Below are 17,195 nucleotides of genomic sequence, written 5' to 3'. Positions count from 1 at the left end.
CCTTGGGTGACCTCTATAGTAGCCAAACAAATGTTCCTATCTTTTTTGGCCTTTATACAATCGCCAATTGTTTTCAATGTCTTAGTCAAGCTGGCCTTCCAAGTTCTTTAGTTTGTAAGTCAAACCTATAAGTTTTACAAGGTAAAGAGTGAAAATCCGATCTTCAGAGACAGCATGAATGGTGAGGGAAGAAGAGATCGCATCATGTACAACTGCACAGATCAAGCATCTAAAACTTGCAAGTTACAAATCAATAAAATACAAAAACATCAAACTAAGGCTACTTTCACACTTGCGTTTTTCTTCTCAGGCATAGAGTTCCGTCCTAGGGGCTCTATACCGGAAAATAACTGATCAGTTTTATCCCCATGCATTCTGAATGTAGAGCAATCCGTTCAGGATGTCTTCAGTCAAGTCTCTCTTACGGTATTTGGCCAGAGAAAATACTGCCTGCCGGAATCTAGGCAAGTGTGAAAGTACCCTTAATTCTTTTTTTTCCCATTACAGTATACACTGCTCGTATCCAGGGGTTACGACCACAGATATGAGGTGGCCAGGACGGGAGATGCTTTTTCCTATAGTGTGCAAGCATGACCACCACAGCTGGATTAGGCCAAAACAGATGCGTTTAATTCCGGTTTCGAGATCCTCTGCCGGATCTCCAAACTGGAATTAACAACGCAAGTGTGAAAGAGGCCTTACAGGGTGGTCATAAGTCCTGGAAACAAGCAGCGTATAATGTGATGGAAAAGCAAAGGAAGCAATATGGACAATCACAATACATTAGTAAGTGGCTCGTATTAACTTTCTCTACAGGATAAATGCCACTTGCCACCCCTTTAACAAAGTGTACATCATTTACTCCGAAAATGCTAAACTTTTGTTTTACAGTTGGAATTCAGAGTTTTAACCATCGACAAATGTAATCTACTAGGCTGAACGCCATGACTTGTGGTGATTACATGCCTTTACAGAACTTCGTGACTCACAAAAGCGACCTTCAGCTGTCTGTACACTATTGAGAACGTGTTCTCTCACGCACACATCGGGACTTCACACGTCACCACTTGTCAAACATGCAGGAACGGAGATATTCCTTAACTAAAGAGATCCGTTGCAGACTTAGGTTTGTACAAGGTAGTGGGCATTATTAGTGTGGAGCCGAGTGTTCAGATGAAGGTCATGAGCTGAGTGTACAGATCCACACTCACTAAGACAGAGTAGCACGATAGTTAATCGGGAGACCATAGGAACCTTAAATGAACTCATGCCGATAAAGAACAGAAGTTAAAACAAAGAATGTGAAACAAACCTATAAACGCCACACACTTCCCAACAAACAAACACCGGAAAATATTGAGCGAGACTCGTGCACACAGCCGTATCCATATTTCAGTCTGCAAACCACGCATCTGCAAAATACGGATACCTTCCATATGCATTCTGTATTTTATAACTCCAATGAATAGAAATACCTATTCTTGTCCGTGGAGCACCATAGAACTCACAGGCCAATGTGTGGAAAGGACAAACGAACGAGGACCTCTAGAAATTAATAGATCTGTGTGCTAGCCAAAATATGTGGACAGCACACGGATGAAAAATATGGCTGTATGATGTCTAAGGGTCCATTCACACATCCGCAAGTGTTTTGCGGTCCGCAAATTGCGGATCCCCAAAACGCGGACACCGGCTAGGTGCATTCTGCATTTTGCCGACTGCACATGACCGGCACTTTAAATAGAAATAAATGCCTTTTCTTGTCCGTGTCTGTGGACAAGAATAGGACATGTTCTATTTTTTTTAGCGCAACGGAAGTGCAGATGCAGACAGCACACTGTGTGCTGTCCGCATCTTTTGCGGCCCCATTGAAAATAAATGGGCCCGGATCCATTCCGCAACGTTGCAGAACGGATCCAGACCCATTTTGCGGATGTGTGAATGGACCCTAAGGGTGTAGTCACACCTGCAGTTTTTGAAACCAAACACAAAGGGGGGATCCAAAGAAGGGAAGCACAAGCCCTTCCTTTGGACGACTTATTCCACTATACAGCGGGCGGACAGCCACCAATTAGAAACCTATCACCTAGCCGGTAGGTAGGTTACAGATGTCAATCTTGGGCAGATTACATTCAGGCCAGATCATATGCAGCATATTTGTTGAGAATTTCCACTGCACAAACGGCACTGACAGTCCACAACCACATATGGTGTAGGCAAATCAGATTTTCAACTTCAGCCAGACCGGGCAAGTATCTAACGTGCACAGAACTGCACTGACGTTACTAAGGGCAGAAGGATGGGGCTTGTTGGAGTAACACGCCTGATCCAGGCAGGTCTAACGCCGGCTATACAAGAGATTGAAAAAGAGTGCAAACTACAGTACCAAAAATGTGCTCGGCCAGGTGGGAAAATGTCTGCTGTCGGCTGAAATGACGTGTATGGCATGACTGAGCAATAACTTGCTATTGTGATCATGGAAAAAAAAAAATATATATTTTTATTTTTTAAACAAAAAAGGACCACCAAATTCCTGGTCAGTCAGTTTCACCTGGCATGTTGCAGGTGGGTTCATATGAATGGCGGATCGTCTGACCGATCCGTCTCATGCGGGAGGCCTAAAGGGGTTGTCCCATTAAAACGTATCCCCTAGCCATAGTATAGAGGGGGGGGGGGGGGGGTTTAAGTGTCTGATCAGCATGGATCTGACAACTGGGGTCTCTGCTCATCACATGTCCACCCGTCCGTTTAACTATATGGGACTGCTGAGATAGAGTGCTTGTCCTTGGCTATCTCTAGCAGAGTTAGGGCTCATGCACACAACAGTGCTGTGTTTTGCGGTCGGCAAATTGCGGATCCGCAAAAAACACGTATGCCGCCTGTGTGTTCTCCGCAATTTATGGAACGGACCACCCATTATAGAAATGCCTATTCTTGTCCGCAAAACAGACAATAGGACATGTTCTATTGTTATGCATAGCCACGGAACAGAGCAACAGATGCGGACAGCACACAGAGTGCTGTTTGCATCTTTTGCAGCCCCATTGAAGTGAACGGTCGTGTGCATGAGCCCCTAAATGAATAGCATCAGCGCACACAGGCGTGTCCACAACACCATTCAAATGGGGGAACACTGTTCCCCGTTCTCATGACTGACGATCATGCACTTATCTCCTCTCCTGTGGATAAGGAAGAGGTTATGTGATGATACCTTTAACAGTGGCTTATTCCCCATTGAACAAATGGTCACCCGACATCAGTGGGTGAAAGCAGCATCAGCACTAAAATTCACATGAAACGTGAATTTCTAGGTTTGGTTGAAAAGTGTAATATTTGCGCGATCTATGAACCAAAGCATTTTACAGCCCCACTTCAAGGCTCAATTTTCATTTGCTCATTTAACCTTATTGATGTATAATCATTTGGAAAGGAATGTAACCTACAAGAATGCTAAAAAAACAAAACAAAGTACTGCTAAATCCAAAAAACATGCATCATTCGGCCAGTATTGTGCCAAACTTAAGGCAAATGCATCTATAACATTCAGCATGTAAAAGTATACAGAGCAAAGAGTAAATACAAAAATGATACACAACTCAATTACTACATAGCTATAGGCGTGTGGACTCAGACCGTATTCAGTCATGTGCTCGTCAGACACTTCATTGCAAAATCATAGGCATTAATAACAAGCTGCCGGAGGGAGAACGATAAGGCCAGGTATGCAGATCTCCAAAAGGTGTTGAATTGGCTTTCAGAGAAGAACAGTCAAGGTTTTCAATCCTTGGATAATCTGACTTTGGACCATGACAGTGCCCCCACTTGCACATACAGGAAACATCCTCGAACTGTTACCAGAAAGTCGCCGGCACCCAGTTCTGTACAATGTCATTGTATGTAAGATATTCCTTTACTGGAATTTAGTCAGCACGTTTGCAACCAACATGTACATATAGTATATATTTCAGTAGGATATCCACCAGACAGCCAAGATGGTAGAGGAGAATTCATTCCAGGGTTTAGGGGTAGCGGTGCTTTCCAAATAGCAGGACTGCAGAAAGTGATGTAAATCCCGTCTCCCTGTATTGACAGTTTCCACATGCAGGATAGATTTCACCATGAGGGATGTATCCGAGGACAGACTTTGCACACCCCGTGCACTTTGCAGATGATTTCTTGGAACTTGTGGCATCTACTGCTTTGTCGTCGGTTCCCTTTACAATGCAGGACAAAGTGACTTCTTAGGAGAAGCTCCATCCTAGGACAGACCATGATCATCGCCAAGCTCTCCTGTAAGACTAGCTTGTCCCATCATCATCAGGGAGGCTGTACACTTATTGTACCTGCTAACAGAATGGATGCTGAAATTGCCCAAACCGCTGATTAGAAAGGGTGTCCACAAGGCACAATGCACTTTAACACTTGAATGTCTGAGGTTTGTGGAATAAGATTGTTTAGCTGAATGTTACTAGATCACGGACTGGAGAGAAATCCATATACATTTATACAGGTCAGAAAAATACACATAATGATGGAAGCAGGTTGTGTTTAATATAATTGAATTCATATTTTTTTTTAGTTACTTAATAGTCAGACATAAGATGTATAGTAAGAGTAAAAAAGTATAATAAAGGCAGAAACGTTTATTCAATCAGGCAGAAGATCCGTGATCACAGAAAATGCAGTATGAAGTTATATTTTGTATTGTACTAGGATTAGCTCCCATCCACACTGCTAAAGAACTAGACAAGTATAATTAGATTTTTTTTTAAATGCGATGTAATTCACTCAATTTACAAACAAAAAACCTCGGTGATATTTAACAAAGATATTTACAACACGCACAACATTAGCACTGAGAGCAATCTGTCCCTATAGCGATCTCCCCTTCGAATAACTTCCAGCGTGAAAGCATTCAAAATCTGATTAGATGAGTGGACTATACGTAAGGAATTGTAATAGTTTTTGTTGCTGTTAAGCCCCCGCACACGAGTGTGTGAACGCACATAAAACCAGCACAAATTTGCATGCAGAGTTATGCACGTTTTTTATTCAGCATATTCGCACCAAAATCCAAGTTTTTTGGTGTGGATTTGATGCGGTTTTGCTGACCTGTTACATGTGCGCTTGGCAGCTGAAGGCATCTGTGTTGGTCCCATGTTCCTATGTGCCCGCATTGCTGAGAAATATGATGTTTTACTATATGTAAATGAGGCTCTAGGTGTAACGGGGGCTTTCACAAGGCCAGGCAGTGAAATAATCATCGCAGCAGTTGCAGAGAGAGCAGAGCCTCTAGGTGTAATGGCAACACCCCTGTTGCTCCTAGAGGCTCATTTGCATATATTAAAACATCTTTTCTCAGTAATGCGGGCACATAGGAACATGGGACCAACACAGATGTCTTCAGCTGCCAAGCGCACATGTAACAGGTCAGCCAGTGTCATAAGCACAAATCAGCCGACAGATGCCCTTTAAACTGTCAGCAGGTCCGGCCGACAATACAATAATATGGGGGCCTTAAAGCTTTTTGTTCACATAGTTAAGCGCAGCATTGATGCACACAACAATGAACCTTCTGAATGAGGCCTAACACTTGTAAATAAATGAGTTATAAACCCCCTGCTGCTGGAAGTAAGCAAAGCCAAAATGTAACTACAGAGTGCTGTATAAAGGCAGCACAGAGGGCCTAGGTCTTTGTGCCACAGAGCCATTGGGAGGCCGGTGTGCTCCTCCAAAAGGCTGTGTGTGAAAGTCATTAGACCAATCCTGACAGTAATAAGAGCCTATTAGCAACAGGATGCTGAAAACATTCCTACACTCTATAATGACAGTTGAGGTTAAACTAAAAGTCTCCATAATTAAATTCCTCCTAAGGCCTCATGCACACGGCCATGTTCCGCGGCCGAGAGCGGTCCATGGTAACCCGGCCGGGACTCCTTCTGACAGCAGGAATCCCTGCCAAGTTACCACGGACTGCGGAACATGGCCGTGTGCATGAGGCCTTAACTTGTATATTTGTCCCCTCACACCCGAGAACAGCTGGTAGATTCCTCTGGCAGCTGCCCATCTTGTGCAAGATCAAAAGGTCAGGCAAGCTGAAATCTATACCCAATCCTTATTTCCCCCCTTCATACACACATGGGTAGGTTCACATCTCCCTTTATCGGATCCAGCAATGAGCAGCCTGCTAAAGTTCACTGGATCCAGCCTAGCCCGATACTGCTGGACCCTATTGACTAATGGGAAGCGGTTTGTTTCCCGCATGAGTACTGGGTTTCTGCCCGACAGAGCTGCATGCACCAGCTGAAAGACTACACTCATGCTGGAAAGTGTCCGGAGCCCCTTCCCATTCCATTATAGTATCTGGCTAGGGGCAAGATTCAGTTAACTCCAGCATGCTGTTCTCTACCGGTCATATCCGATAAACAGATGTAAACCTACCCTCAGGGTGGCAGATTTATGAGCAGAAAATCTGCACAAGTAAAAGCACATAAATCAGCACTATTAAATCACATTTAGGCTCCATTGACACATCCGCAATTCCATTCCGCATTTGGCGTAACTGAATTGCGGACCCATACATTTCTATGGGGCCGCACAACGTGCGGCCCCGATCCGGAATTGCGGACCCGCACTTCTGATCCTGAAAAAAATAGAACATGTCCTATTCTCTTAGTGCCAGCAATGTGCGGTCCGCAAAATGCGGAACACATATTCCCGCTATCCCTGTTTTGCGGACCCGCGGATCCGCAAAACACACACGGATGTGTGAATGGACCCTTATGGTGCGGATTTGATGTAGATTTTTCACAGATCTCACCCTTTCATTGAAAAGGGTGAAATCCGCACAACACAATTGGCATGCTTCAGATTTCAAAATCTGCAAAGCAGGTCAATTTCCGCACCTAAGGAAAAAGCAAAGTACACAAGAGATTTGTCTAATCTCATACACTTCGCTAGCACAGTATTACACTAAGGTTTTTCTGCGCATGAAAAACGCAAGTAATCCACTTTGTGTGCAGACACCCTTAGATGGTCAGACAATGCAACTGAAAATGACAGGTTCAGCTGATAATTTAATGTGTATAAGCACCATTACATAGATGAAATACGGGACTGTCTCCGCTAATGTCATGTAAAAAGAAAGGCTACTTTCACACCAGCGTTATTCTTTTCCGGCATTGAATTCCGTCCTAGGGGCTCTATACCGGAAAAGAACTGATCAGTTTCATCCCCATGCATTCTGAATAGAGAGCAATCCGTTCAGGATGCATCAGGATGTCTTCAGTTCAGTCTTTTTGACTTTTCAGGATGGAGATACACTTGCCGGAATGCCAGATCCGGCCCCGAGTGTTCCAGCATTGCAGTCTGCGCATACTCAGACTGCAAAAAAGTGAAAAAAAATTAATGCCGGATCCGTTTTCCAGATTACACCGGACAGACGGATCCGGCATTTCAATGCATTTGTCATACGGATCAGGATTTTGATCCGTCTCACAAATCCCATCAGTTTACATACGGTTTGACAGTCCGGCAGGCAGTTCCGGCGACGGAACTGCCTGATTGAATCCTCTGCCGCAAGTACCTAAGAGCACTGAAGAGCCATTAAACATGGGCTATCCATGTAATGCATCAATACGGTATGTACTCTGGAGGGGGATACTTTTTGCAGTGGCTCTCTGCTTTCGCTATCATAATGTATTGAAGAGGGCCAATCTCTATAATACATCTGTACGCAGGCATATGGGAGAGGAGGCAGACCAGTGACCTGCTGACAGGTGATCTGCTCATCTAGTTCCAACAAGCATTCTATACAAGCTCAGCAGCTGATCTGTAATATTTGCATCGCACCAATTATAAAATATTGTGATTTTCAGCACTAACATTTTTCCATGACTTGATATATGAAAGCTCATATATACAGTGTGAAATATTCAGATAGCATTTGAGATGCACAAGATTATGTTGGCTGAAAGGAATATAAATGGCATTAAAGAAGCCGCCCTCTGTGTAAAGAATGCAATACCTAGATAATCATAATTTAATTACAAATCGATGAGTGCTGTCATTTTACATTTGTGGAAGGAAGAATATTATTTATTAAGTGCAAACAAAAAAAATATATATATACAAACAGACTTCATAAAACTAAAGTTTGTGTTCTCTCAATGGAAACCTGCACTAAAGAATAGAAACACCAGAACTATAAAGAGTCACTAACCTTTCAACAAACTTTCCATTAATCAATAGTACAGTGTGTGTAGGGGTAACTATTTTTGTCCATTATATTACATTACTTGTATCTGGCATTTTTTTAAGCAGCTTTGCTCTGTGCATTGTGAATGTCTAGTTTGCAGTTCTCCGACATGGTGGGTGAAGACAAGCTGCCATCTACTGCACACAGAAAGTAGAGGAGAATCTGCTTCCTAACCATTTATGCCCTCAGAAGCAGCACCACAATCATGGATGACCTGTATGGTTGTGAATAAAGCACTTAAGTTTATCTTAGCCCCTGTAGCTCTTGCAGTCTGCTTGTCTGTGTGTGCTCCTGCTACTCCCGTGTTAGAGAGGATACCGCATAAATGCCAGCTGTCGGACAGACAAAAACCAATGCATGCAGCGGTATTTGTCTGGCTGAAACCTGGCATTTATGCCAGAAATGGGCCAGATCACGTAGTCAATAGGGATTTGGTGGCGATCTGCTGAAGCCAGCAATACCAGAATTGGTGAACTCCAACAGGCTGTTGTCTGCCAGAACAAACATCCTGACGAAAATGTTCACCAGAGAAGTGAAGGTAGCAATACTGGCAATGTCTGCCAGACCAACAACAGTAAATGTGCAGCCAAAACCCGGCATTTATGCAGGAAAGCAGCCAGATCACTGCTAGATCTCATTACAGTCAATAGGGATTTGGCGGTGATCTGTTGAATCCGGCAACGCCAGAACGGTGACCACCAGCAGGATGGAAACATTCAGCAGAGGTGAGAAGGTAGCTCAAAGTGACCTTCTGGCCAGATGATTGCTAACAAGTGTTCATAGGAACACTCATTAGCAATTATCTGGTGGAGTAAATGAGCCACCCATTACCCGATGAACGAGCGAAACGCTCGTTCATCGGGTAATCTCATTCATGCGGTCACAAAATCATAATTTGCCGGCAGCAGACCGTGCTGTGTAAACACGTTCTGCTGCTGGCAAACAACGAGTCTGTATGGGAATGAGCGATGGCATCAGTGATCGCTCCTCCCTATATTGTGGAGGAGATAACTGCACGTAAATGCAGCAGTCTCCTTCACTGACAACAGGTCCCTTTTCGGGAAGGAACGCTTCCTTCCTGATGATCACCTTACACGGGCCAAGAACCACACAGATCAGGTGGTGTAAATGTACCGCCGATTGCCCGATGAACGAGCGGTGCGCACGCAAAAGTGATCGTTTACTGGCCAAGAGTGATATTATCAATCCCTCCTGCCCAGACTCTGGAGGAGATCGCTGCGTGTAAATGCAGCGGTCTCCTGCACTAGCGATCAGCAGATTGTCGGGAAGGAATGCGTCCTTCCCGACAATCTGTTCTAATATCGTCCCATGTAAAAGGGACATTAAGACATTATTCAAAGTGAAAAGCAATTAGCAAGGGGGTGAGGTAAACAGCTGACAACACGAAAACTAGACATTTCTCACTGATAAGACATGTTTAAGTTTTTTTTGTGGTCACTTGTACTATTGATTATGCAAAGCCCTGTGAAAAGTTACTGACCATTTATCTTACTTTAGCATATAATAATTGAAGAACACACATTAATGTATATTTGATTACCACTTTTTTTTGTCACTGTGGAAGTGAATACATACAGCCTGCAATGAAAAACTGAATACAGTAAGGCACTTACGCTTATGAATCAGGTAGGTTTGGTTATCACCTGTATGGTACCCAACACGTACATTTTTAAATGTGCTTTGAAATGCAAAAATAACTTATCAGGTAAGATTAACATTTGCACAATTGAATGGATGCTGCAAGAGGAATATTGGGTTACTCACAAATTCTGTCATGCAATATATTTATATATCTCAGAGATTAAAATGAATGTATAGTATAGGCTACTGGATTACCCACAGGAAACATCAAAAATACATTTTATTATATAATATTAAGGCTATGGATTTGCAGATACCATTCAGATTAGTTTGCCATTGTCACTGGAAAGAACGTGATCTAAAGAAATGACACAGGAGGCAATAAATTGACACGACAAATAAATAAAAGTCTAAAGCACTCCATACCATTAAAATGTTTTAATGTTGTTGCAGTATCACTATGCAACAATCATCAGTGCAGTAACACTTTAGAAAACTCATTGGTTATCATTTTACCCCTAGTTTACATGGTTAAAAAGATGTACCGTGTATATAAACCTGAGTCAATGGTCCTTGCTATATTGTCCCTACCTTTGCTATCTGCCATATGTAATACATTTGGAAATACCCATGAAAGAAAGTAAAAAAAAAAAAAAGTTTAAATATTAACCTCTGCTTCAATGTAAAGTTTCCAGAATCTGCCAGAACTTGGGAATTGGGCCACAAGCCGTTCATATGTCTTCCGCGCTTTGTCTATAGGCTGATTCTACAATTTGAATAAACAGCGTTGAGAACATTACGGATGTATAGAGAAAAATGTGAAATGCATAAAGCCACTATCGGGGCCGAGAGAGAATGTAATGTAATCCTATGTCACTAAACCTGTGCCTCGCGAATGAGAATGCTCCAGGCGTCAAGGTCGTATGGGTTGTCTTCCAACTTCTTTTCCGCTTTCTTCACCTTTTCGGGTACATATTCGGCAGCCTTTATAGCGCAGACAAGAAACAAGGAAAAAGGAAGAACAAAAAGAGAAGACAACAATTACACACGTCTTTTTTTTTGGGCTCTACATAAACAACCTTAAAGGCGTTGTGCGGGGGGGTGTTATACTGACAACCTATCCTCAGTATAGGTTGTAAATATCAGATCGGCGGGGGGTCTGACTCCCGGCACCCCCCGCCAATTACCTGTTTGACAAGGAGGTGGCACTGTGTCCTCTCCAACATTAGTCTACTTTCACACTTGCGTTTTGGCTTTCCGTTTGCGAGATCTGTTCAGGGCTCTCACAAGCGGTCCAAAACGGATCAGTTTGCATTCGGAATGGAAAAGGATCCGCTCAGAATGCATCGGTTCAGTCTCCATTCCGCTTTGGAGACAGACACCAAAACGCTGCAGGCAGCGTTTTGGTGTCCGTCTGATGAAACTGAGCCAAACGGATCCGTTCTGACACACAATGTAAGTCAATGGGGATGGATCCGTTTTCACTGACACAATAGAAAACGGATCCGTCTCCCATTGACTTTCAATAGTGTTCAAGATGGATCCGTCTTGGCTATGTTACAGATAATACAAACAGATCAGTTTTGAATGGATGCAGACGGTTGTAGTATCTGAACGGATCTGTCCTTGACGGAATCGCACAAAACGCGAGTGTGAAAGTAGCCTCACCTGCATGTCGTTGCGCTTGAATAGGACCGAAACTTGTAATTACAGCGGGCCATCACTAAAGCTGGACGGCACATAGGTCTTGAAGAGAAGGCATCGCTCACACAAGTGACTCTTCACAGCTAATTGGCACGGGGGAGTCGGACCCCCGCCGATCTCATATTGATGAACTATCCTGAAAATAGGTCATCAGTATAAACCCCTACACAACCCCTTTAACAATCACATGATACAGTCAACCACATTTCACTAGCCTGGGGGCCTAAACCACAAGAATGTCCTTATGCAGTTTAATGTTAACACTGTCATAGCAAAACCAGCCGTTTTGGGGCTGAAGACTGTACACTTTGTTTTTGCTTTACTGGCCATCTGTATTACACAGCCCGATTTAACAGACGATTGCCGTGAAGGAGTCGTTCCTTCCTGGCAATCGTCTGGTCGCTAGCAGAGGAGACCACTACTATTACATGCCGCGATCTCCTCCTCAGTATAGGGAGGAGCGATCATTATACAATCATTCTTCCCTATACCGAATCATTGTTTGACAGGCTGCAGATCGTGATTAGACACCACAAAAGATTTGGATTGCGCGATGAATAAGCGGTTGCTCGTCCATCGGGTAATCAGCGGCAGTATTACACTGCCAGATGATCGCCAACGAGAGTTACTACGAACGCACGATAGCGATCTGCTGAAAAATCGGAAGGTGTAATACAGGCTTTAGGCCTCATGAGCATGGCCGTTGTTTTGGCCCGCATCTGATCTGCATTTTTTGTGGATCAATTTATTTCAATGGGGCCATAAAAGATGTGGACAGAACACCGTGTGCGGACTGTCCGCATCTGCATGTCCATTCCGCTGCTAAGCGAGAAAAAAAAAAAAAAAGACGACCATGCCCTATTCTTGTCCGTTTTGCAGACAACATGTAGTTCTTACAGAGGACAGCACATTCCGCTCCTCAAAATACAGAACGCATGCGGCCAGTGTCCGTGTTTTGCAGATCCACAGTTTGCTGACTGCAAAAAACAGCTATGGCCATGTGCATGAACCCTTAATATCCTGGAAAACCCCTAAATCTTTTTAGGCTAGGTTTGTACAGGATATTTTTAAGCTATTCTCGGTGCCTTACTAGCCACAATTTGATGTGCAAATGGTGACGGCAGATTTATCTGTTGAGAACGCATCATCTGGTAACGAGGCGATAAAGCATGCAGTTGTTTCTGATGCTGTCTTTCGAATGGTAAAAAAAACGTGTGCACTCCGTGGCCATATTGCAGACTGCATTTGTGGATCCGCAATACACGGGCGCCGTTCCATGGGCATTCCACAACACTGATGCGGACCCATTCACTAGAAAGGGTCCGCAAATCTGGAGATGCGGAATGGTGCGGAACGGAAGCACTACAAAGGGTTTCATCCCATACTTCCATTCCGCAAAAAGATAGAACATGTCCCATCTTTTTGCAGAACAGGCGGAGCGCAGACACATTAAAGTGAATGGGTCCGCGATCAGCTGCCGCACGGTTGGTGTTCGTGTATTGCGGTCCGCAATTTGCGGGCCACAGCACAGCCACGGGGCACACATGTTCGTGTGCAGGAGGCCTAAGTCACGGCATTCTCATCAAAAACCCAAAAGTCTAATCCCTGCATCATCCTTCAAAAAGAAATATGAATCAAACACATTCTGGATGACACTACTGACATTTAGGCCCCATTCACACGACCATGTCCTGTCTGCAAAAAGAATAGGACATAATCTATATTTTTTTAGGGCCGTGGAACGGACACATATGAATGCAGACAGCGCACAGTGTGCTGTCCGCTTTTTTTTTTCCGACCCCGTTGAAAAAATATGGATCAGATGTGAAACAAAAATACAGTTGTGTGTATGGGGCCTTAATGTATATAGCCAGATTGACACCACAACGCAGGAAACAAAAAAAGCTTACGTATTTATGCCTATTTAGGCTACTTTCACACTAGCGTTTTTCTTTTCCGGCATTGAGTTCCGTCCTAGGGGGCTCTATACCGGAAAAGAACTCATCAGGCATATCCCCATGCATTCTGAATGGAGTGTAAGGGTCCATTCACACGTCCGTTGTTTCTTTCCTGATCTGTTCCGTTTTTTGCAGAACAGATCTGGACCAGATCTGTACCCATTCATTTTCAATGGGTCCTGAAAAAAAAAAAAAAAAAAAATCGGACAGCTCAATGTCTGATTTTTTTTCAGGACCCATTGAAAATGAATGGGTACAGAACTGGTCCAGATCTGTTCCGCAAAAAACGGAACAGATCAGGAAAGAAACAACGGACGTGTGAATGGACCCTTATCCATTCAGGGTGCATCAGGATGTCTTCAGTTCAGTCATTTTGACTCATCAGGCAAAAGAGAAAACCGTAGCATGCTACGGTTTTATCTCCGGCAAAAAAAACTAAAGACTTGCCTGAATGCCTTTTTTCTATAGGAATGTATTAGTGCCATTCAAAATACCGGAATGCCGGATCTGTCCTTCCAGTCTGCGCATGCGCAGACCTTTAAAAATGAGAAAAAAATAAATACCGGGTCAATTTTGCCTGATGACACCGGAAAAACGGATCCGGTATTGCAATGCACTTTTCTGACTAATCAGGATCGTGATCAGTCAGAAAAATGCCTGATCAGTCAGAAAAATGACATACGTTTGCATACAGTTTGCCTGATCAGTTCAGGCAACGGAACTGCCTGCCGGAATCAAACACCACAAGTGTGAAAGTAGCCTTAAGTCTGCATTTTAAAATAAAATCGCCTATATTCAGATCTCATCTGTACAGCAAATAAATGATTTATATTTTCATCAGAACCATAGAAAAGAAACAATAGTTAGAATGTATCAACCCCTGTGCACCAGTGAAGTAAAAGTTGCAAAAGCACCATTTGCACAAAAAATGACAACTTTAGTGAGATTTTACTTTTTACTCAATATTTTTGGGAAAAATACACAGGGTGTGGGGGGTTGGGGGGGTTTAGGTGAAAGAGCATACTGCAAGGAGGCATGGCCTGTAACAGCCATGTAAATGAATTGTAATTTATACCGGGAGCTGGACTAATATATAGCTCAATTCTACACCTGCTCATAGCTGTAAGGGTACTTTCACACTTTGCTTTTTCTTTTCTAGCACTGAGTAGCGTCAAAAGGGCTCAATGCCAGAAAACAACTGATCAGTTTTATCCTAATGCATTCTGAATGGAGAGCAATCCGTTCAGGATGCATCAGGATGTCTTCAGTTCAGTCTTTTTTACTTTTAAGGACAGAGATAATACCGCAGCAAGCTACGGTTTTATCTCCGGCAAAAAAAACTGAACACTTGCCTGAATGCCGGATCCGGCATTTGTTTTCCATAGGAATGTATTAGTGCCGGATCCGGCATTCAAAATACCGGAATGCCGGAACAGTCCTTCCAGTCTGCGCATGCGCTGACCGTAAAAAAAAAAAAAAGGTGAAAAAAAATAAATGCCGCATCCGCTTTGCCTGATGACACCGGAAAGACAGATCCGGCATTTCAATGCATTTTTCAGACTGATCAGGATCAGTTGGCATACGTTTGGCCGGATCACTCTGCCGCAAGTGTGAAAGTACCCTAATACAGTACATTAGATTTTCTGGAGTGACAAAGCTTGTGCTTCTTAGGCCCCCTTCACATGGGCGTTGCGGGTCAGGGCCAGATGCGATGCAGGTGCGTTCAAAGAAAATCGAGCGAGTAGGCACGAAATTTCAGTCAGTTTTGACTGCGATTGCATTGTTCAGTTTTTTCCACGCGAGTGCAATGTGTTTGTGCATGCGCGTGAGAAAAAAAACTTATTGTGGTACCCAGAGACAAACCCGGACTTCTTCACTGAAGTTCAGGTTCGGTGTTCTGTAGATTTTATTATTTTCCATTATAACATGGTTATAATGGAAAAGAATAGAATTCTTTAATACAAACTAAGCATTCTGTATTAACAAATGCTATTATTTTCCATTATACATCCTTCGTCTCCTTAGCAACCATGTGTGAAAATTGCACCACATTCGCACTTGATTGCGGATGCGATTTTCACGCAGCCCCATTCATTTCTATGGGGTCTGTGTTGCGTGAAAAACACAGAATATAGAACATGCTACGACTTTCATGCAACGTACAAGTGATGCGTGGAAAACATCGCTCATGTACACCGCCCCATTGAAATGAATGGGACTGGATTACGGGTGCAATACGTTTGCGTCACATCCGCGCGGAAAACTCACCCGTGTGAGAGGGGCCTTAAAGGTATATTGTCACCATGAACATGCAGTGTAGTCTGCAGACACCATGTTATAGAGAAGGAGGAGCTGAGCAGAATATATATAGTTTTATAGGAAAAGATTCAATAAAACTTGGAATTTCTACATTTATATTCCTGCACATTTTGGGCGTTGACGTCCAGTAGGCGGAGCCATCAGTGATTGACAGCTCTCTGTATACACAGCCATATAGGAAAGCTTGTCAATCACTGATAGGACCTTCTCCGGGACGTCTAAGCCCAGAAGGAGCAGGAATATAAATGAATAAAATACAAGTTTTACTGAATGTTTTTTCCAGTAGACTATATATCCTTCTGCTCGGCTCCTCCTGCGGTGTAAGACGCCTGCAGCTCGGACGCCATGTTTAATGTGACAGGTTCCCTTTACTACATTAGGTGCATCTCACTTAAGCTTGATCAAGACCGACATATGAAATGCCAGCCTTCATTCATTAATACTGCCAAATCTCCACTCAGGCTATATTCACACGATTGTTTTAAGAATGATGGTAGTCTATGCGGTTAATCAGACCCCCATAAAAAAAAAAATAATAATAAACTCCTATCAGCCCCCATACAGCTGAAGACAACCGTGTGAATGTGGCCTAAAGCAGATAATAGTAGACCAAAATGGCCCATGTGCAAATGAATCTGTGACTGGAATATGCTGCACTATATAATGGGATTGCAGGGTCCTGCCTCCCCCTTCTCACCAGTGACCTGTACACAGCGGCCATCACTGCAGAGAAGGGTGGGGTGAGCGCTCCCATCATGAATACAGAGGACTCCATTATAAGCCCCTTATTTACTCCTATCACCCAAACAGCACAGAGAAGATCTGCCCCTGTGCTCCACTGCTCTTCCATGGGGCAGCATAGTCAGGTGCCAGAGCCACATTAAAGGGGCTGTCCTGTTTCATTTGCTTCATAGGCAGTAAGGAATAGATCGTTACCTATGCAAGAGATCCTGCGTCAACTCTCCGGTTCTGCCAGCAGGGCTCTGTATACCTGTCTGCAACAGTAACATGCCAACAGCATGTGACAGCTGCAGCCAATCACTGGCCTCTTCGATGCACTGCTGAGGCCAGCGATCGGCTGCAGCTGTCACATGCTGCTGACATGATGTCACTGTTGCAGACAGGTAAACAGAGCCCTGATGGGAGCTGTAAGGGTACTTTCACACTTGCGTTAGTGTGATCCGGCAGGCAGTTCCGTCGTCGGAGGTGCCTGCCGGATCCGCCGATCAGTGTGACAACTGACAGCGTTTGTAGACGGATCCGGGTGCGGATCAGTCTACAAATGAATTGCAAGAACGGATCCGTCTCTCCGCTTGTCATGCGGATGGACGGATTCGTCTTGCAGTCTTTTTCAC

The 17,195-nt window shown here is 43.7% G+C and overlaps 1 protein-coding gene across 1 annotated transcript in view; it reads right to left on the bottom strand.

Moving 5' to 3' along the window:
* Positions 1 to 17,195, bottom strand: part of CSTF3 (cleavage stimulation factor subunit 3) — an 82,117-nt gene that overhangs the window by 55,635 nt on the left and 9,287 nt on the right. The window contains exons 2-3 of the mRNA XM_040409560.1: positions 10,742 to 10,843; positions 10,530 to 10,625 (exon numbers count right to left, since the gene is read on the bottom strand). Coding sequence (XP_040265494.1) covers positions 10,530 to 10,625; positions 10,742 to 10,843 — 198 coding nt within the window. The remainder of the gene's footprint in view (positions 1 to 10,529; positions 10,626 to 10,741; positions 10,844 to 17,195) is intronic.

The sequence above is a fragment of the Bufo bufo genome, chromosome 10 (genome assembly GCF_905171765.1).
Source record: "Bufo bufo chromosome 10, aBufBuf1.1, whole genome shotgun sequence".
NCBI classification, from domain to species: domain Eukaryota; kingdom Metazoa; phylum Chordata; class Amphibia; order Anura; family Bufonidae; genus Bufo; species Bufo bufo.
The sequence above is the reverse complement of the archived record's forward strand: the minus strand, read 5'-3'. Positions and strand labels throughout refer to the sequence as shown.